The 24301-nt window shown below is 32.7% G+C and overlaps 1 protein-coding gene across 1 annotated transcript; it reads left to right on the plus strand.

The window, feature by feature from the left end:
- Positions 1-220: 220 nt before the first annotated feature.
- On the plus strand, positions 221-22621 carry LOC143916875 (uncharacterized). Its single transcript, XM_077438137.1, has 2 exons — positions 221-533; positions 22527-22621. The coding sequence occupies exons 1-2, from the start codon at positions 221-223 to the stop codon at positions 22619-22621; spliced, it is 408 nt and encodes a 135-aa protein (XP_077294263.1).
- Positions 22622-24301: the final 1680 nt, after the last annotated feature.

Raw genomic sequence — 24301 nt, forward strand, 5'->3', positions numbered from 1 at the left:
AGCGAAGCCGGGTAAAACAACTGGTGTTAAATAAATAAAAAAATTCCCAAAAAGGTTGGCAAATCTTAAATTCGCGTTTTTCGCTCCGGTCTAATTTCGAGGCTCGAGACACGGCAACAAACGAAAGTAGCTAGATATTACAATATAACACTTCTGGAGTATAGATTAGAGTAGCGAGTGAGAGTAGAGAGTAGCGAATAGCGAACGACCGAACTCCAGAATGGAGTTGGGAGTTGGAAGTCGAGAGTCGGGAGTTGGGAGTCGGGAGTGGGGAGTCGGGAGTCGAGGGACGGGGCCGGTAGTCGGTACGACAGTCGACAGTCGGCAGTCGGCTGCCGGCAGTCGGCGGCTCAGCTCGTGTTCGCGCGTTCCAGATGGCGGGGGCCGCGCATGTGCGTCTTCGCGCGTTCTCGCTCTCGCTCTCGCTATCGCTCTCGCACTCGTTCCCGCTCGCTTCCGCCCACACTCGGACTCGGACTCGTCTCTTAGCCGTCGCGCCTCCGCACCACCACCACGCCCTTCAGCCCGCCGCGGTGAGACTCGCACGCCCCACTCGCCTCACTCATCTCACTCGCCCTACTCGCCCTACTCGCCCTACTCGCCCTACTCGCCCTACTCGCCATACTCGCACGCACACTCGACTCGCACCCTCCCGAGGCACACCAACACCAACCCCTTTCCAACAAACTTTACTCGGGAAAAATTCGAAAAAAAGTTTGTCCAAAGAGGCTTCATGTGCCCTGTGCTGATGACATTCGAAAAGTATGGCCACCGACCGAGCGTTCGAACGACCGAACAAGCGGCGATCGGCGACCGGCGACCGGCGACCGCGGTCAACGCCACTCTGGCTCCGTAGCTCGTAACACCTCGTTCTGCGACCAAAAACAAGCCCACCGATATTGTTTCGTGTGTTCATTTTTTTATGACGCACGTGTTTCTTGTCACTGTGTCTTTTCGATTACGCTTTAACGTTTACTATAAATAAATTACCGGTCTCACGATGCATTACAAATTCAACGCATTCTGCATATATTTTTATATATACAGTCAGTGCCGCCCGATCTGTCCAGTATGTATACATACATATCTTTGTTGGGCTGTCTGTCAATTGCGTATAACTTTACTTTAAATCGATACTTTTGGTCTCATAACCACTCGAAATGAAAAAAATTACATCCAAATCATCTCGGATTCTGCGTTTTCGAAAAATTTGTTTTTTTTAGTACACAATTCATATATGTATGTACATATGTAGCAATATTTCATGGATAAATTACAGACTCGATGGAAAAAAACTATTACATATGTATGTGCAAAACCGCTACATACATACATATGTACTTTGTACAAAGTGCCATATTTATCATGTATTTAAAAACTTCCCATTAGCCACGTAATTTAAACTCCCTTTTAGCCGTTATGGAGGCGCGGTTTTTATTCCCATCTGCCACTGTTTTATAAAAAAGAGCGTAATTAACTTCTTAATTAATTCTCATAAGATTCGACCGTGACGTTTTAATGGATTCCTATCAGACACTAATTCTTACGAAAGTTGCGTGTTTGAACATTTTATTACAAAACATATAACTGAACGTGTGTAATAAATAAATTACTACTGTTTTTTTTATATCGAAGTCAGATTGTGATAGTCTCGCGAGTCGGAGTCATAACCAATGTTATTGAATACTATTTTATATGTATGGTTATCATTTAACCTTATCAATCAACAATATATGCGATATCTCCCAATCTAAAATCTGAAAACTAACCTGCTGGGGCTGAAAACTAACCTGCATTTTACGTTTTGTTGTGAAACGAGATTTTTTTTGTTTTAAAAAGTGTATATGGGCATATATGTATGTACATAAGTATAAACAACATTGTGTTGAGTTAACGCCCGCTTTTTTTTTATCAACTATTGATAAATTTCAAGTGCGCTACATATAATTGTACATATGTTTGCTAGAATTTAATCGCTTGACAATGTGATTGTTGAATGTATAAAAAAATAATTCATCATATTATTGCAACAAGTAAACAAATACACGCTGCTATGTAAACTTGCAAATTTTATTTTCAGTTCAGTATTCATTGATAATATTGATTTTGTAAATTTAATTAATTACGCTCTAAGTAATTAATGCGATAACTAACGATAGGATTTAATCCAATGTCAATTAGGTTAAACGGTTAAACAATTAGTTAAATGTCGATACTGTAATGCGAGCGTCAATTTGTCAAATTTTGTTTGCATTTTAATTATACAGATGTAAGTACGTAAATACGTATGATGGGATTTAAAATTGATAAAATCTATGTATATATGTATATAAAAATCAATATTGTCTGTCTGTCACGTATGCGTTCCTATACCATTCAACCAATTGCGATGAAACTTACCTGAGTTATTGTGTGTATGCCCGCGATGGTTTCTGTAAAAAAATCGTCCAAAAACGGGAACGGGAACGGGAAAACAAGAATGAGAAACGCAATAATTTCAAATGTGTTCGCCTCGCCACCTGTATTGTTAGGGTAAAATAATTAAACAATCGAATACATTCAAGTATGTTCGCCGCATACGTTTTTCAGACAAATGGGAACGGGAATTGCATACGTTATTATGGCATTGCAACGCATGCAGGGTTCAGCTAGTGCTCAATAATTTCAATTTGAATTAAAATTTTATTATTGTTTTTTTCTTTTTAAATATGTTCAATTATCTTGAAAAAATCACAGCGAACGGCCGGCGAGTTGTATTTCATTATAATATTGATTGTAAATTCATTTTCACGACACCTTTCATTTTTTTTTTGTTGATATATGATGATTTATAAATTGCGTGTGGTTGGTATACTTTTTATGAAATTTTTGATACTATTATACACCTCCATTTGCTTTTATTTATTATTGGTGATTAATAGGACCATTTATTCTAATTATTGTCCCTTTTAAGACAGGATTTACATATTTTGTATGTATTCAGTCTATTTCAGTGATCGACCACTATAAATTCGTAAAATTCTTCGTCTACAATAAAAAATATGAATGAATGGCTATAGACATTTGAAAATGTCACTCGAGAAAGGTTTCAGTCACATATAAAGGAGGGAAATTGATACTTCCGGCTGGCGGAAATCGTCGTTTGTCGGTTATCCGAAAAGCCAATACGCAAACACAGAAACACGATATGATGACAATCACAGTAAGCAAAAGTTCTATATCCAACATTGTGATAATTATTAAATGAAAAGGTATCTCGCGCATATATCCGTGTATGTTTGTCACCGGTTTAGTAAGCTTTTACTTCTTCTATTACACGTGTGACAGTTTAAACGTGCAGAACTAATACCAGAACGAAAACATAATACGTTTGCGAGACGATAAATTTGTCTCTTTGGCACTCTGCCTGGTCTGTTGGCTTTCTTCATTCGGAGGAGACAATTCGAACCATAGAAATAAATGCATACATATGTAGATATATGTACGTATGTATGTACATACATACGTATATACATATGTACGTCAGCCCTCCGAATTGTCATACTCTGTTGTGTATGTATGTATATGTATTATATACCTATGTATACTATACATATTTGATTGACTTCTATGTATTAAAAAGCTATGAACCGTGTTAGAGAAAAATAATTATTTAACTTGAATCTTTGACTGACAGAAACACGTGATCGGATTAAAAAATAAATATTATAAAAGAAAATATTTCAATTTTATAGCCTAAGACAGGGTTTCCCAAACTATGTTTCGCGTCACACCAAATATTAGATTGCAACTTACCAAATATTGTGCCTGATATCAAGAAGATATGCAATTCAAGGACTTAAATCATCAAAGTCATTAAGTGCTTCATTTATTCATGTTTTATGTTTATATTATATTATAGGTATTTTTTTAATAGTTCTGATATTTTCCGCATATTAAAAATACCTATATCTATTTTTAGTTTGTCATAGGGCCCGAAATTAATTTTTGGATTAACTTATGTACATATGTGAACAAATATTTTCAATCATTAATATCAATAAAAACACTTTACGATCAAGCAGTTTTAAGGATCTCAACTACAAAATTGTATGTAAAACACCTGAAATTAAAAAAAAAAGTTGAACCATTTACCATTTTTCTCATTAAATTGTTGGTTATTAGAGAATCGCTTATTTTTCTTAATATTTTCGTATAGAAAGTTTTCATTGACAATTTGCGCTTTGATGCACATTTTAATCAACCAATCATTTTATGCTGAAATTCCTTTTTATGACAATAAATAATGTATCTATCCATAAATAGTATTTTACTTGCGGCCCGCCGTCCATTTTTAATTCCTAATGCGGCCCTTCATCCGAAAAGGTTGCTCAAACCAGAGTCAAAGGTTTCCTTTTTTTTTACTTACCTCTTATTTCATGGCACGATTATGTCATGCTTCAAATGGTTTTATTTAATCAAAAATCCCAATTATTGTTTTATTAATACCTTGCAATTTTATATTCAATTCATTTACATGCAAACATAAATTGTTAAAATATGATTGATTTTGAAAGCCGTTCGATATCCATTCCTTGACTATATTTTTAATTACGTTTTAATTTTTTAAGAAAATCCCATTTTCAACAATACAATCGATAAAGCTTTGAAGAACTTTTCCACGAATTAGCCATTGCACGTTGTTATGCATAATATGTATGTAGTATGTATCTAAGTAAACCATTGTACACTGAGTTTACTTCGTTTAACCCTTTGAGTGCTGACGTCTTTTGTGTTGAATGCTCGCCAAGCTGAAAATTTCGCCAACATTTCCAACTAGAATTATTTAGTAATCCAATAGAAAGCAGGTATAAACATTGTATTTGTTGTGTGTTTAACTCTCTAATATATCTTGCAACAATATAAAATAAACAAAAGAAGTCTATTCAATGAATGTATTTTTCCAAAATTAATTCCATCTTCTTCATTGTTTTTAAAATGTAATGCTCACAATTATGCCAAGCCACAATGTAAAATACTCAGCAGTTAGGGATTTCCATTGAGAAATTCTGCTATGGTTATAAATTCAGAAATTCTGGTGTCAAACAGTCTTTATAAACATTGACACGGATTACACGACCCATGTTCAAAGCATTTTCTTTTAAATGCTACCTGGAAAGGCTTAGTGGGTAGTATTCTTGTTTATTTTTCACATACTCAAAAAAACATCGCCGATAGGCGTATATCAGGTCCATGGACTTGTTGGCAAAACGCCGATTGGCGTTGGTAAGCATTCAAAGGGTTGATAATTCCAAAAATTTCCGTGTGTTTAATTCGCGTGCAGATATATTTTACTACTTTTATTACAAGGATCATAATATCTTCCAGTGATTTAAAATCGTACTTTGCGCATAAAGCTTGCTAATGTATGTATAATATAATGCAATGATAGCTCAGAAGTGAAAATATCTACATATTTCCCTTTTATTGAGTGCATTTACAACTGCATTGCAAATCTGTTCCCTTTGTTGTCGTTGCTAATGATGATATACCGATCAATTCTTCTACGATACTATTTTTATTATAATACCGAATGAAAATTGCCAAACCAGGTGAAAATTTGGTAAATCATTCACGTGCCATCTAAATTGTTATACGTGCCACAGGTTCGCTACTCCTGATATATGCGAATAGTCCGTTGTGTATTTGCTGTAAGAGCTTAGCGTTCTGTTTGAATTTTCCATATAAGTAGGCAAAAGGTAAATCGTATAAATCATAGAAATACAGTGCTTCTAAAAGGGACTCGGGAAATATTGTTTGCTTTCTGGATGTTCTATCCCTAAGTTTCCCCTTTGAAATCATTTTTCCGCACGTCTAATTTCCCAATATTGAAATCTCGTGTTATATGTAATAGTAATGTATTATACAAATGTATGATACGTTTATACTATATTATATTTATACTATAATTTTTTTCTGTGGAATTTTATTTTGTTATGTTGCCCATGTCTGTTTTTTTTGACATTTTTACTAGAATTGCGCCAACAGGAATAATCGCCATTATTTTTTCCAAATAAGCTTTGCGTTCATAATTTGTACATACATATGTATGTACATGTATAAATAGGTAATATATTCACAGAGAAATGCATAGTTGGAGTGCTTCAACGTATTAAGGTATATTCTTACCTGGTTGGCACGAACTGACAACTGCACCTAACCTGCGAGTACGGAAAGTATTTTTTGGTACATTATATGTATATGGACGCATATGAAAGTGTGAATGGAGCTTTATCTTGTTCTTTTCTTATCTGATTTTGACTTGGACATTGCAAACGCGTCAATCTTTAGAAATACTCAATCATCCCATGAAAGTATTGAATACATCGTAATTTTTGACCTGACTTTTTTTCTATTACTATTTATTTTTTTTACTCTTCCCGGCTTGATTATAGAAACCTCTCCGATAAGAAGAAATAAGACGTGGGAAACGGCAGAATGTAAAAAGATTTAAGAATATTTTTCATTTTTGGTAAACCAACTTACTTTTCATGTTGTTTTTGTAAAATAGCAACAGTTATTAATGGAGAAAGAATTTAGTATATTTGAATCGATGGGCAATGGAACACATGATTTACAGTGCTTAAACCAACGTCAACACAAAACGAGCGACATTTTTCCACGGCCGAAAATTTCTGAACAAAATAAAGAACCTGGATGTCTGTCTCTACTTTAGATGGCATGTGTTTTTTAAAGGGATATTTTAAAAACAATATGTTATAATGTATCTAATATTAATTCGTACATTTTTAATAATAAAATAAAATCAACGTTGTAAGAGATAAATTTATGTAAATTAACGTTATAATTAATAAAATAATTTTTTTTACTATTTTTATAGTTTTTTTTTTATTTTAATTATGTATACACTACGACAATACATCCAAAAATTACATAACAATAATGCCAAAACATATATTTGTATTCTTGAATCCAATTATGTCGAATAAACGATACTTTACTGTGTTATATACATTTTTTCATTTCTCAAGTTAAATTGAGAATTCTTATTTCTCGAGAAATGAAAATCATCGAGAAATCAGAATCACTAGAATGGAGTATGAATGAGTCCATATATGTATAATGTACCAAAGAATACTGTTCGTACTTGAAGGTTTATTGCAGTTGCTGGTTCGTGCCAACCAGGTATGAATAGACCTTTATTCTAGTTTTGCAATGCTGAAATAAAATTAAAAAAAATAGTGCAGATGAAAGCATTTGTTCGGTAGCTAGACTAGGCTAGGTTAATTTATTTGTTGGGTACACTTGCTTTTGATACGTGTTTAAATTTATATAAGTAGATCAAAATGCGAATTTACTTATGTATGAACATATGTATGCACATACATACATCTTATGTATATGTACATACATCAGTGCTGAATGTCACATTATTCAATGCCAAGTTTAGTTTTAACGAGATTTATGAATGGAATTCATTTTCTGTACAAACTTCACTTTAGAAATGGGGTTGAAATTGCATTTCAGTTCCGTACATCGTTATATGACGTGATTGAAATATATATCTACAGACTTGACGACATTTTTACTTTATCTACATATGTACATATGTAGTAACAATAGATGAAGTTTTGTGATCATGCAAAAATTCTAACTCGAGATTTTGACTGATTCGAACTCAAAATCGATCACTGATCACGTTTTCACGGTTTAGAAAATAATGTGTGTGTGAGTTAGTATGCTAATAAGTTAGCATGTAGACTATGTATTTTGGTTCTGTTTAGTTGACCGGATACATATGTACAATGATATAATACTATTGAATAGTAAAAAATAAAAATAAATAATAATAGTAAGAATAATCATATTAATTATTCAATTTAATGTCTATTTAAGGCGGTCGCTGGAGTAGTTCCATCTACCGAACATACAGTGAAGAGTGCAAATGAGAAGACGCGGTAGCAAGAAGACAATTAGACGACAAAAAATCACGACGATGTAGAGAGACCGCTTTCATCCTCAGATTGGCCTCAAAGTGATGCACGTGCCCCTCCATGAACATCTGCGACGCGCTGCAACCCTTTGGTGGCTCGAAGAGAGCACGGTAGCAGTTGTTATATTGAACCTTTATATATGTGTGTGTGTATGTATATATGTACATATGGGCCGTTAAATTTGAAAGTGAGGGAAGTCCAATTTTCATTTTCTACATACCGGCATTCATTTTTTACATATGTATAAAATATGAGGAAAATTGGGTCGTCCTAGTTTTCACAGTTTCTTCGTACGCAGAAACTAGTATATATTTGCTTTCAGTAATTGAGTACCAAATGTATGTATCTTTATGCTACTTTCTAACATACAATACGAATGAATTTGAGCTCGGTCAAAGGAGGTCGAGTTTCAAATTCAGGCATCCGGTTTTCATAATTCGCACATGCGTATGTGTATGCCTTTAGTTATTGCCTCGATGAATTTCAGCAAGGAACACGAGCTTCTGGCATATTGCCCATCCTATGGTGGGCTTTGCTGTGGAAGATAACTTAACGTATTTCAGGATTTAACGTGCATGTATCGTATCGTAGGTATCCTAGCTACACATAGCACGGGTGCACACTGTCCTTTGTCAACGTTGACCACATTAAATCGCCACAAATGTAAATGGGCGTTTGTGAACTGGACCCCCAGTACTGTGGTCTTTAGTAGTCTTCTGAAATACAAAATATGATTTATATTTCAGAAGACTGCGAATATACTGTTTATGTACATATCTGTACAAGTTTGAAGGAGACATGGCTTGTAGCGTTTAGCAGCGTGCAAATACATAGATATGTATGTATGTACTCTTCATAGAAAATTGATCGATCGCTTTGAAAGTCAGTTAAATAATAATAGTTTTGAATGAAATTAAACGTTAATGCAAAATAACACGTTATTGAATATGTATTGTGTATATCGAAGAAAAGTGCCCTCGGTTGCTGTCCGAAGATGAAAGTGTTCGTCGGACGTCTAATGGATTTTCGATGCTCGACATAATGAAAATTTGTTTGTTTATTTATTTAAGTGAATTTTCGTTTTTATTTAATATCACGAAATACAACGTGAAGAGCCTGCCAACACTTTCAGTATATTTTGCCATGATTTGTTTCGGTACATAGCGTGGATCGATATATGTATGTATATATTTACATGCAATATACCAGTGGCAGGCCGTGAAAATCTCCCTGTTTTTGTCGTACAGCCTTACTTGCAAGGGGAATTGACATAACGTCACCTATTTTTTTTTTATTTACAATTTCTTAAAAACAGAGAAGTTCTTATATATTTATTTATCTATCATTATATACATATGTAAATACGCTAATCTCTCTCTCTCACTGTGTGTGTGTATGTGTGTGTGTGTATGTATGTGTGTGTATGTATGTGTATGTGTGTGCGTGTGTTTGTGTGTGTGTGTTTGTGTGTGTGCGTGTGTGCGTGTGTGTGTGTGTCCTTACGCTAGCCGAACATAATGAATCGATAAAAGGCCTAAACTTTGTATTATAGCATTCTGTAGTATAGCATTCATCCGTCCAAATGCACTCCATCCTAATTTCATACGTCTCTTTATCTCTTCATGTTTACTACCAGACATGTCAATTATTTGTTAGTCTGTTAAGTAGGTCAGCTGAATCTCGAGCTATTAAAACTATATCGTCTGCGAACCGAAGGTGACTCAAGAAGCGACCGGTGATGCTCACCCCGGCTGTGTCCCACTCCAAGTTCCCGAAAACTCCCTCAAGCACCGCATTGAATAACTTGGGCGAGATTGTATCTCCTTCCCTTACTCCTTTTCTTATGGTAAATCTATCTGTATCTGAAAAAAATTTAACCGAAGCTGTGGCATTCTTATATATTGCAGCTAACAGTGTTTGTAGAGCGTTAAGTACTGCATTATGGCTAACTGTATCGAAGGCTTTCTCATAATCGACGAAACCTAGGCACAATGGCCGTTGATATTCGTTGGCGCGCTCGATTAGTTCGTCAACTACTTGGATGGTCCATTGTGCTGAAATTTGCCCTAAACCCTGCCTGTTCTATAGGTTGGTTCTCGTCAAGGATATTCTTCAGTCTTTCTGTAATAACCTTCGTGAAGAGGTTGTAGACCGCTGAAAGTAAACTAATGGGTCGGTAGTTCTTGATATTCTCGCCATATAAAAACACTTAATTATATTAATTTTATTTAGCGAGGTTTTGAACCATTTTTTTTTGTTTTTATATTAAACAATTAAATATATATTTTTAGTTGAAAATAATTTATATTTTAACAAAGTATATATATTGTGTGTCTGTGTAAGATAACGCTCGCCGTACTATAATAGTCATTTCGATTCGACATATTTACATACATACAAGTCACAGCTAAAACACGTACAATACGAATACGAATATAATAACGTTATTTTTATTATGTATCTTTTTTTCAACTTTGGAATTCCTTTTCATCCACAAAACAAAGTCATTTCACTCCGATATTCAATATTATTCTGATATTGTGAATCGTCGTTTTCGAACTGTCATCGTTGAAATTTCACAAATAACACTGAGCAACAAAAAATCCCGTTTTTGAGTTACCAGAGCGGAGACTAGCCAATCTTTACTAAGTTTGACCCACTGAATTCGAATATGATATTGATTTTTGTTGGTGGATGAGCGTTTAAAAAAATCCGCGATTTTTACAGTTTTTTGGCTTTTGCGGTCTTTAACTCAAAGTTTAGGATTGTTACGCTCAAAGTGAGTATTGGAATCAATAGTCAGATATTTTTCCTATTAATTGTTATATTTCATTGCTTTAAAATACTTCTAATTAATTGTCTAGCGAATTTTAAAAGTCAAAAATATATTTTTTCATTTATTTGGCAAATTTTTTGATTCACCACGTTTATAAGGATTGGTTTTCTATCTCAATATTTTATCTAAACGTACTAACTAAAGCGGTAATTGCAATTTAAATGCTTTCGTTGTATATATGGTTGTATCGCGTAATATGTTAGGTGCAAGCGAGATGGCATGTAGTCTGACCGCTGTACTCTGTGAGGTGGATTATATATTATACCAGAATTCGGCGGCCCCCCCGGCGTCCCCGGGGCCGGAGGGCGAATTTATTTGAATCGAAAAAAAAATATCGTCATAGAAACTTCGATTTGTTTTCGATGTTACCAACCAACATTACATATTTATTTACATACTTACATATTTATATTTACATATTTATTCATACAAAGTCTTTTTCGAAATTATATATTAGATGTGTATTTTATGCATTATAAAAAATTCATTTAAAATAACAAGAAACTACTAGTAGGACAAAACATTTATGTCGCGAAGTTCAAGGTTGCCTAATACATATGCACATATTTTGGGAAGGTTTATTTGTGTCGCCTCGATAGGAGTTCATTTTATTTTTTATTTATACTAAGATTGTTGCCCAAATTTCGTATTCATTTAACTTGATTTATGTGGAAAATTTCTAAAACATTATACTAAGTAAACATTAATGGAAAGAAAATATACATATGTATGTGTACATATGTATATCTTCGTGGAATTTCGATATCTTATGTTTGCATCTTCGGCTACAAATTTCTTATCACGTTTCTACTCTACCCCTAGACTCCAGGCTTTCACTCTGCCATGCTTTATGGCTAATAAAAGTTTAACGCTTCGGTACAGATGTAGTGTTACGTGAATATTATACATACGTCTACATACGGTAAACGGATTATTCCGCAAAAAGCTATCTCACGCAAGTAACTAAAATCTTGATCACGGAACCTCTGGCACTCGAGTTCTCGTTAGTACAATATTTCACGTTGGATTGGTGGAGTTTTTGGGTGCCAGATGTTCCGTGATCGAGATTTTAGTGACTGGCGCGAGATCGCTTTTTGCGGAATAATCACCGAACCGACTACATACATACATGTGTATACCATTTCTTTTCAGAAACTGAAAAAAAAAACACGACGTACGTAATATACTGGCCATCGGTTTTAAACAACATAATCCGCGGATATCAGGTGTTTTGATACAAACTTTTGGGATTTCTCGATTTGGTAAATTTTGGAATTTCCCGTGCTCAGTAGGAGAGTCTAAACATCGTTTAGTGGTAATTTAACAAACTTAATTTGAAGCGTTTTTCTTAATAAATAATGAGTATTAAAATTATGAAACAATTTCTATTGTAAACATGATATTGTATTCAAAACCAAGTCAAAATTTGATGATTCGGATTATTCTTGTTTTTAAATTATCCGTGCCCTTCCTCCCCAGCATTAGCCCGGATAATCGAGAGTGTAATGTATGTCATTTGTTTGAACTATGAACTTATATTCGCTTAAAAGTCGAATGAAATATTAATGAATTTAAGTGGTGGACTGTAATCTAATGCTGCGTACGGACCAAACCAACGACGATTTTGGGCCAACGTTTTAACCAGCAGGATAAAATCAGTAGCGTACAAAATATCGAAATAAAAATTAAATTTAAAAATTGAAATTAAATATCAAAATTAAAACTATTATTATTATATTAAAATTAATTTCAAATATCAAAATAAAATTATAATCAATATATTAAAATTAAAATAAAATATTGAAAGTTAAAACAGAACATGCCCAATTTAAATAAATTTTCGAGATTGACCTAAAATTAGATGATCAACAATCACATACATGTAATCCTTGGCTTTTGTTTGTCGAAGATGTTTTGACTTACGAAGATACGCACTAAGATCGAAAAAAAAATCAAAGAATTATTATTTTTACTTCCCCGTAATGCGCAGTTACTGAGAATATCTCATGTATTAGTATGGGTGACCGAACAATCGTCGCAATCCGGTGCGTTGTCGGTATATCAATCGAAATTTTTTTTAGTCTTCAATTGTTTCTCTCGTCGAAATAAATCAATTAATTAAATCATTTCAGAGGTAAAATTTATCGGATAATGTCTTCAATTGTTTCTCTCGTCGAAATAAATCAAATAATTAAATCCATCTCAAAGGTAAAATTTATCGGATAATGTGTGATTATTAATTTTATTTCGACGAAAGAAAAAAAAACCCTTTGACAAATCACCGACAGTTTTTTTGTTAAATGTTTCATCGACGGCGGAAACACAGTAGTATATCGTGACGACTTTTAATAAGAAATAACAACAAGGTTTTTTTCGCTCGTAATCAGAGAAATTATAATATTTCTCTGGTTGTAATGCGTATCGTCGTAATTCAAAACATTGTTGTAATTCAAAACATCAACGATGATCTAATTTTAGCCCAATCTCGCTCTTCAGCTTAATTTTGATATTTAATTTAAATTTTTTAATTTAATTTTTATTTCGATATTTTGTACGCTACTGGTTTTAAAAGTTGGCCCAAAATCGTCGTTGGTTTGGTGCGTACGGACCATAATGCTTTTTCGTGAAATGCTGTGTACATATATTTTTAGCGTAGTTAAATGTTTTATTAATGAATCAACAACAGTCGGTATCAAAATTTTATAATAATATAAGTATGATAGTTAGGGAAGAAATAGTAATCGTGGTAGCGAAAATTTTCTTTTATTGTTTGTGCCAAGCCGGTCGTCACCATCAAATGTAAAAAATATTTTGAGTTGGAAGTTTTTTTTCTCTTACATAAATATTAGTGGCGCTTGTTATTTTTGGGGAACACGCCAATATCGAGAAAAAAATGGTGTGACTAATTTTGTAGGAGCGTCATACATGCTTAGATACATACATATGTACATGTATGCATGTACATATATCAGGGGTCGTGAACTCAAGAGACAATATAGTGCATATTATCACCGTAGATTTTGGCACGCGAAAATTACTCTTAAAATTGAGAATCTGGCTGCTTCTTATATGCACGTATGTACATATGTATGTATATGTTTGCATATCTTATATATGTACATATGTATATACATATTATTCTGGGCTTTTTAAACGTGCAGCATCCGACGAGGATCGTTCGTGTTCCGGAAACGTCTCGACCTGCAATTTTTCCGATACATTTCCCGCACGCGAATTACAAATTTCCTTGGTATATTTTCACTATTATCATATTTTTCAAACGGTATGCTCGTACATTTTTAAGTAGGTACATACATATGTATATTGGAAATATTCTTGTCACAACTTTGCCGTCATAGACTTTGATTCGTGCTCGTGATTTATCGTTCTTTCATATCGACCTTAACGAGCTTCGCACGATGAATGCTTGAGAAGTTCATCAAGACCAGTGGGGTTTGGTCTCTTCTTTGGGGTGGGTCTTCTATAGGTGCTAAAACCGACCTAGGTGTGGTCTCGACGTGAATCTGTTTCCTGAGTAATGGATCTCATACATTTATTCCCTCTTTTTCCTTTGTCTGTTTTTTTTTCTTTTCACCCTTCAAATGTTTCGCCATTGTTTTCCGATGCGCTCTCCCGTGTTGCTTTTTCTGAATTACTCGTAACTTTTTCAACACGCTCTTCCATGTAAATTTGATTTGGCAATTCGAAACCATGTATATAATGTGTTTTTTCAAGTTTAACCTTGTCAGTCGTTCTTAAAAATAGCGCAGTTTAAATGTGGCCATTTTTTTGGCTACTTTTCAAAATTATATTCCTACGTAAAGTAAGGATGAAGAATTTTATGGCGCATTTTATATTATTAAAATTTTTTGACGAAACTATCAAATTTTTCGAGCAGTTACATTTGATGTATAAATATTCCTAAGCTGTTTTGTATTTTTCTTCTGGTTTCTTCCCACTTTTAATGTGTGATTACTACAGCTTTTATTCTGAAATATTTACGTATATCCATCTACCAGCGTTTTCCAACTGTATCAGTGGTAAATTAAGGCATAGTAATGCTATCAAATGGTAATTTTATAAATTGAATGAAAACACACAACGTCCTCACTGTAGTAATACAAGTATATTGCTTCTATAAGGTTAATTCCGTTTAATTGATACGTTAATTGCGTGTAACTCGCGATTTTCCATTACATTAATGAATTAAAAACGCAAGCTATTCTTAATTGCTGGTCAGAATCCATTAAATTTACGTGACACGGTATAGTATCTATAAATAGTAATGTACATATGTACATACATATCGTCGGTTTTCTGAAAAAAAACATTTAGTCAAAAATTATATGTTTTGAATTGATTAAGTCAAAATAGGAATAATGATTTAGGTTATTATTAAAATAGAGAGCTTCAAACTTCTTGATTTTCGAAAAAATCTATTTTCTTAAAACAATAATTTTTGATTTAAAGCTTTCTGGCAGTATACCGATGATATGATGTAATGATGCTGCTTAATTGTATTTGGTATCTTACACAATCAATATTATTTACTTCTATGCCTGTTTAATATTTTATTTTATATCTGTTTAATACGTCAAACCTTCAATATATCCACCTTACACGGTCAATATTATTGTATCGTCAGTAATATTGATCATATAAGTTTCCTATATGCTTCCGTATCGAACATAAGTATTTCGGTATTCGAAGCACGTCTTCATTTCCTATACAGTTAATCTTCCAAAACTGTTCGAAAATTATAAGTCGCTCGTTTGGCTGTATGCAAAGGTGGAGGAAAAGCTAGTTTTTTAAATTGTGATTAATTTATCGAGTTTGATTTTGAAGACCCCTAGTTTTATTTGGAATTTATACGTAGAAAATTAAGTCATTAGCAAATTAAAAATAATAAAATATTTTGCTCTAATTTGTATTGTCATATTAAAATATTTATGTGTATTGAAACGTTTCGGTGGTAACCGTGTACACGATTTCACAGAGCAAAGTTTCGGTGAAGCGATTACTGGTTCAGGTTATTCAAAGTTAGATTAGGTTAGGGTTGATTAATAGTTAATAATAATATTATATTAACCGGTTATTATTGATAATAGGCGGTTTTATTACATTGGCCGTAATATATGTATGTTCATATATTGTAGGTACATTATATGTACATACATACATACAATATGTATGTATACTTACATATATGTACATATGTACAACTTTAAGTTATTTATAAAGTTTTCATTTTGATAATGTAATATTCCAAAATATTTAATTGTATGTTCATATATTATAGTAATACTTTTCGTGTGTAATGTAATCTTTACATTAATTATACATATGTAGTATTCGTATAATATTTCTGCTCCATAAATTTGTCAGCACTTTTCGTGCCATTACTCCGAAATGTATACGTTAACTTGTTTGTCCGCAAACACCCCGATATTTTACTCGAAATCGTACAGCTCTTTAACAGTGAACAATGCCAAATGGCCGGTTTTTCTTTTAGCCCTTTTCATTGCGTGTACATTTTCAGTTAGCTTTAGGTATGGATTGTAATGACTCTTTGCAAAGTTAACGCGATTTGGACGCACTCGGTGTGGTTGTCGGAGGGTTGCTTAGATTGCATTTGTAAAATTAATGGACGTTCTTCGGGGAGGGTTCACTCAGTGAATTATAACGTAAATGCTATACGTGAAGTTTTATGAAGTGTTAAAATTTTTTGAATACATTCAATGGTGACTGTATTTTGAGTATGAAATGTATCGAGAGTCTTGAAACATTCATACTCTAGGATTACCAAATATTGGAATTCAAATATCGAATTTTAAGCTTTAAAATTTTTAGATACAATTTTTAAGAGGTCAAAATATTATTAAAATTTTAAAATAATTCTAATTTAGTACATCGAAGCGAATCGAATGTGTGGTCGAAAAAATATATTTTTTGTATAAAAGATATTCGATAACCGATTTGGCACTATTCCACACTTCTTAAAAGATATGGATAAAAATCAGAAAAATGTCCAAAAAGGGATTATTCTAAACTAAAAAAAAGAAAATTGAATTTGAAAAACGCCTATGGCTTTTTATTCATTTCTGAAATAAACTTTTAGAATTCATGGAATATTTGTAAATATAGTGGGTTGATCAACATAATTAAATTATTATTTTTTTAAATTAATTATTTAGACGTTATGATGATTAGATTCTTGTGTAGGTATGTATATGTTATTTTATTTCGTAAAGTTTCATTCCTTAAATTCAAAATGCGTATATATGCGCTCCCCGGGCTCCACGTGTTAACCTTGGGAATTGACTGTATGCTTTGTGCTTTGTTGTACGTTTCAGTGTTACGTATAAAATAGGAAACTTGCGAGTTCTGAAGTTTACAGTTCTCAAGTTGTTAAATTTCAAAGTGTCCTTATTTTGTTACGACCCTTAAAATTTATTTTCGTTCGTTATAAGCGTAGGCTTTTATCGCCGAAGAATCGACGGCGAAAATGTAAAATGAAAACGATTACAACCGGAAATGGATCAATATTTACGAAGAATCTCAAAAAGTTCATTAGTAAAATGGTGTCGATAATCAGCGATAGAGCCGTCAATTAGTTTGTTTGAAATGTTCTATGTAATGCTTTCGCATTGGAAGCGAGCTTGAAAACATCTTATAATATTGTAACAATGTGTATAAAATATACATATGTATGTAGATATAAGCACTGACAATTTTACTGGATTATGTAGAAAGTCCTATCAGAATTCCTGGATAGGCTGCTTGAAATTATTCCCGCAGGAACATTTTCCTTTTCCACGATTGTCTACCATTGTATTGTGCGTAGTCGTGGAAAATCTTCCAGAGCGAATAAGCAATGTGTTGCTCCACGATGTTTATTCTTCTCTATTCGAGAAAATTTTTCAAGATAACAATAAAACATCTCAACGACTATTGTTCTCGCACCATGGAGTATTTATTAATATATATATATATATATATATATATATATATATATATATATATATATATATATATATTATTTAATGAAATTAATATTTTTTATTAAATGATTATGCAGAAATATAGAGGGGGGGGGGGTAAAAGGCTTCTTGTTTGATTTATCATTAATTTCGTAGTCTCGGTTCGACGCGATCGGTACATTAACATTTGTATTAATTTGTCGGAGTATCAAATTTTACGAAATATTCTTAACAACCCCTATTAAAATGCCCTTGGGGCGCTTAAATTCGGCGAGGAACAGCTCAGGGAAAATAATTGTTTCATTAGGGAATTATCTCCTTGTGGCTGAAATATATGTTAATGGTTTGGCAAGCTTATAATACATATGTATCTATAGATAGGTTTAAAATTATGTTGCAAATCAGACTGACAAGCCACCTTATGAAGAGTTTATTTTATTCGTTTACATTTTATCGCTTTGTGTCGAATACACGTGCTACTCTCTCTCTCTTTCTCTCTCATGTCTCTCTCAAGTGTACGAGTACATATATACATATGTACATTCTCTTCGATTATTGATCTGGTAAAATAAATTTGATTGCATGTTGGTCTTGGGTAGGGCTTCACGTCAATTTATGGTGATTATTTTTTCAAATCATCCTTTGAATGAGTGTAATTGGTACGACTAATTATATTATACAGCATACATACATATATACATACATACATATACGAGTGAGTTTTTAAAATATGTAAACTTATTTTCATATTCTTTAAATTTAAACAATGGGGTCTTTGAAAAACTGTGTCTCATAATATCTACTATGTCTGAGAAAAGTCTCTGTTGAAAATTATATTGTTTGTTTTCAAAGAAATTATTGCTCAGTTCTTATATCGTTCGTTAGTTGGAATATTTATACGATTGCTCAACTGTTTCTTGAAAACTTTATCGCGTACTGTTATCTATTATTTATTTTATCGTGAAGATGGCGTTCTTTTCATTCTGTTATAAGGTTTGTTGATTTTGTATGTTCATATATACCTACATACATGCATGTACATACTAATGTACATCAGGATGTGAAAATTTTCGGAGAATATTTTGAAGCAATTTTCAATTATTGCGTAATGCAATTTTTGCGTTTCTCAGCTCGTGAAAGTTGTTCATCTATCGCATACAAAATCTATTGTTGGCGGAAAATTGCTCGATTTTACGAGAACTCCGCGTTTCTTACGAATTTCCACCTAATTCAAATTTTTATTTGAATTCAAGGCAATATTATATAAAATTTTAACATATATATGTATATGTATATTAAATGTTTATTCCTTTCATAAAATTCCCTCTTTGTGCATGAATTTTAAATTTGACGAATTTTAATCGCTCATCGTTGGATGAATATGATGAAAAATGATGTCGAGCCCATCGACCGAGTATAACGGGCTCGTTATTCCTCAATACCGGAGTATCGTTCAGTGATTGATGATCTTCAACACTCATTCCCTTTCAAGGTCTGCTCTCGCTCTTGCTTCCTAATAGAGAACTATGAATATTGAAGTTGCGTTGGTAGAAAAATTCACTTCCCCTCTTCTGTGGCTCCTTTCGCTATTTTATATTTATGAAGAAGAATTTTGCATCATAGTTACGGTAAAAGCGCGCGCATTATCCGCCTAAAACTTCGAATTCATCTCTAACGGTACTGTAGATCAGTGTTTTTCCGGAAAGTTGATATAAAGTGTTATGGAACGCGACATGTGAGCCGTATATTAATAACCGTGTCTTTTTCCGATAAATTATGATGGTTTCGTCTAAGATATGTCTATGGAATTGTACTAGCAATTAATAACTCTCTTCTTTTTGGCGTCTTGCTTGTTCTAACATGATCCATAAATACGAATGTGTGGATTGCGTCAAATATTATTTTGGGAGATAGGTATGTACATAGTATGTACATATGGTATGTAAACTTAACTGTTACTATGAAATGTGAAATATTTTTATTAATTTATGAAAACGTTTTGTAACAAAATATCATATATTTTCATGGTTTGTATGCATGTATTTAAAAAAAGTGAAATGTATATACATATGTATGTATGTATGTACATACAGACGTACATAGATGCGTAGGTTTTGTTAAGTTGAATTTATTTTTACGGTTCCGACATTTCACAGATGTTTTAGTACACCGCGTAAATGTCATTATATATTTCATTCATATTATACAATACTTTAGAAGATTTAGATATTTTTAATGTATGTACATATGTATATATCCAAATCCGAATCTGGCAAATAACAATTTATGGAATAAATTCTGGTGACGGTGACTTAGTTTAAAGTTTAATCAAAAACAAAAATCGAATTTACTCTGGCTTATTTTTAATAATATACATATGTATGTATCCATACATATGTATATTATTAAAAATATGGAAAACATTTCTCATTGAAAATATGTACGTATGTACTTAATGTACATATGTATGTATTCTCAATAGACTATGGATCATTTGAAACGTCTGCAAATGATTTATAAGTTATACCATGTTCATCAATCTTGACCATCAGTTTTACACAATATTGTATTGAAGATATCATATCATGTATAATATAATTAGTAATCATATGGTTTGAGTATGAAAAATTGCACAAGTTTAACCGAAATTAAATACTAATCGAAGCTTTTAAGCCATAATGTATTTTTGTCTGACGCGTTGAAAAATTGTTATCACCTTGAATAAAATAAATATATCATTCCGGTTTCGATGCGATGGGAAATCTGAAATATATTGAGTATGTAAATTTTTATGGAAACGAGACTTTTATTATGCAGATATGTATTTCCTTTGGATTTGGAAGTGTAAGTATTATTCGATATCATACGGTTAGGAGAAAGATGATGATAAATCTCTTTTCGAAAAATGTAAAATTCATCGTCAAATTTCTTGTTCGTACTGAGGAAAAAATCTATAGTGTGAATTATTGTATGTGTATTACATATGTATGTGGGATGAAAAACGCCGAGTAATAAATTACTTGGTTTCGATGGATGTTTGTTCGTTTTACTACAGCTTGTTAAATACAGACCTACGATTCTATTATAACATAGTTCTTTTTGTAATCAAGGAAAGCGGGCTGTCGATTTAGAAAATTGACCTTGTGGTCGATCCTTAAAATTTTATTTTATTTTGATACGGGTAATGCAATATCGTTTTTAAAAACATTTTTTATTCCAGATTTTCAAATAAATTTGAATTAAAATCATGTTTTATTAATGTTTAATTATTTAAAATATTTAACTTTGTTTGAATGTTTCTGTAATGATTCTTATATAAATCTAAATTTTGTGCTTAAAAGAATATTTTATATTGTTAAAAGGTAGGGCTAGGTATATTTATTTTCTTATTCAATAAATGTTTAATTAAAAAAGTGTACAAAATGGAAAATAATTTTGTAGAAGCATTTTATGTATCCATATTGTACATTTCCGACTTATTGTAATCGTAAATTTTTATAAATAATAATTCAAAATATAATGAATTCACGACACAAACTCATCATTCCCTTGAGCGTTTTCTTTAATGAAAGTTTTCAATTTATATACTACTGTAGATATATTTTTTATTTTCATAATTAATTATCCAGTCTCTAATTTTCACCTTAAAATACAGTAAACATGTACATACAACGTTTAATTTAGGATTTTTATATTTTTGTTGGAAATATAATGGTCGTGTATTGTATCTCAGAAGTGCTTTCCTACAAGTGAACAATGTTTTCACTGTGGATCTTTTACATTGTTTTTCTGAGTGAACCTTTTCGAGGGCTCTCTACGTCTCTCTTTGTGTCACACTAAAACTTAATTTTTTCCTCTAGAAAGGAAGGAACAAACCTTTTGTGCGTCTAAAAAACTTTACAATATCGCTCTTTCTTTTTCTCCCTCATCACGTTTTACCAAAATTGTGTTGCATTATCGATTTATGTATCAATCGCTTCGAAAAGACTTTATTTGAGTTGAACTATCTATCAGAATTATGTAATCCACAATTAACGTGAAACGATAATTTGTAGCCCACCTTTGATCCGTGGGTATTTATTATTATATTGAATTAACAGACGGTCAATTGTAACATAACTTTCGATTTATTACGAATGACAGTTTGTGTCAGTTAATGGCGTGGAAATTATTGGAAAATTTAACAAGTCAATGTCAAGAGCATTTGTTTATCTTGGAAACAAGTTGCCATCGTTTCGAATTTATATGATATTTTATTTAAGATACCATTAAGTATAAATTGATTGTGGCGACCGTACGATTGATTATTGTATGTTTATTTGTCTATTTTAATGGTATCGATCGTATCGTATGTCTGCGTTTAATTTTGTATCAATCAGCCAACGTTTCCTCTCGAGTTTATGTAAATAATATACATACGTAATACATATGTATGTATGTATATACAATAGCTTTGATGTATATACAATAACATTTGATTAAATTTTGATAACATTTGATGTATATACAATAACATAACATACATAAAGTTCAGATTCTGTTGAATAAGATTTTTTGTTGGAAATGTGGTGCCAGGTGGACGTATATTTTTAAAACGATTTTATGATGTCTACCTATGATCGTTACACGCGTCTATTTTAATATCACACATAACGACATTAATTTATATGTTTATTTGTTTTGTTTCGATTTGATGATTTTAATCATTTTTTTCAGGAATCATGGTGTCGGAGATGGCGAGCAGTTTCGGTGCGAAGATTGTGCACCTCGACAGGCAGCATGCCGCAGTCTTCAGACAATTCTCAGGGTGAGAATCAGCTTTGGGTTAGATGTTAAAATCTGAGAATGTCCCGTTTGTGCATCATATTCGGAAACATTATATGCGCATCAAAATTTTTGCTTGTTTTACGTCATAAATGTCTTAAGATAATGTATTCGAGAATGTTCAATAATTAATAGTTAGCTTATTGTTGTAATATATTATGTATTTCAATTAAAATTTAATGGCTTTATAATTCACATTTAAACGTTATCTACATTTGCATGTTTGTACGAATATGAAATCTCCTGTAGAATACTTTCTTGTATTGATGTGGTAGGAGACAACTTTTTGACAGATGGGCCAATTTATCTGTTTTATTATTGTTCGCGGGCTGCAGTGTGGACAAATTATAGCCGCGCTTACCATATGTACAAATGTGTGCAACGCACACAGGGGGCCGAAAGAAATGAGAGCCAAAAAAAATATATTCCTTAAAAAATACAAAACAAGACATTGTACTTTTCAAAATGCAATCAGGCTGTCTTGTTATATACTTGTGGATTGCTGTTGCAAGTTACAACTTGTAACACCCGAACTATAATTCGGGGAAACAACGGAATAGCAGGTATAGCTTCGGTCCGCATAGGTATTTTTTGTTCTATAACTTTGCGACTGCCAGACGTATTTCTTCAAGGATGTTGAGTATGGGCCGGGCCGCACCGTGCAACTTTGTCGGCCGACTGGTTGCACGACACGAAAAAATGTATGGGAATGTGTGCAACAAACAAGTTGATGGGTGTGGCATGTCCCATCTACCTGCATGTATTGATCTGGTCGCCCTCAACCAAGTCGCACGGTGTGGCCCAGCCCATAGGGCTGGGCCGGTTGGTTGGTCATCGAAAGAACAATGTCCTAGATGTGGGATTGAAAACGTTTTGGTTTTCTGTCTGTTTATCTGCTTAATTTTTAATTTGATTAAAATTGTCAACACTCTTATTTCTCACAAGGTAAGATTTTCGCACTACTCGCATGCACTTATTTTTTTTTATAAATATGGTTTTTACAAATGCTGATAAAATTAAAGAGTGGTAGATTTAAACACTGGAAAAATCCATTTAAAAATACACTGCACACACTGCACATTTTGGAAAAATGATGATATTTAGATAGAGTCGGATTTAGATGAAGGAGGACTTTAGGCTAATGCCCTCCAAGCTTTGGGACAACAATTATTCTGGGCTTTTTATGGGGGGAACGAAAAGAAGGCAAATATTTTTTTAACTTCTCTTTATGTGCATATTATTTACATGTCAAAATCTATTTAAACATATTCAAGACTTTAGGCAAAATTTTTTAAAAGAAAGTTCATTTTTTCATTCTAAAATTAAATAGATTTCAATGTAAGATATCCAGCAAGTATAGATTCGTCATTGGATTTTGACAACTTTTTTGGGCAGCAATACATATATGTATGTATGTACGTAAATACGTATGTCATTTCGGGCCAGATTTACATATCTATGTTTGAATAATGAGTTATATCCAAAGATCGGCGTTGAGACAATGCTTTTGGCAAAGAAAATGGTTCACTATTTTCAACCATGCTTTTTTTCTTTTCTTGCTTTGTATACTGATGAAGCGGTTTATTTTATTTAATAAGCACCCAGCCAACGCCGAAAACTAGTTACATCGAAAAGTTTTCCTAGTGAGGCTAATTATGTATATGTAC

Source organism: Arctopsyche grandis, chromosome 1 (genome assembly GCF_051622035.1).
Source record: "Arctopsyche grandis isolate Sample6627 chromosome 1, ASM5162203v2, whole genome shotgun sequence".
In the NCBI taxonomy this organism is placed as follows: Eukaryota; Metazoa; Arthropoda; class Insecta; order Trichoptera; family Hydropsychidae; genus Arctopsyche; species Arctopsyche grandis.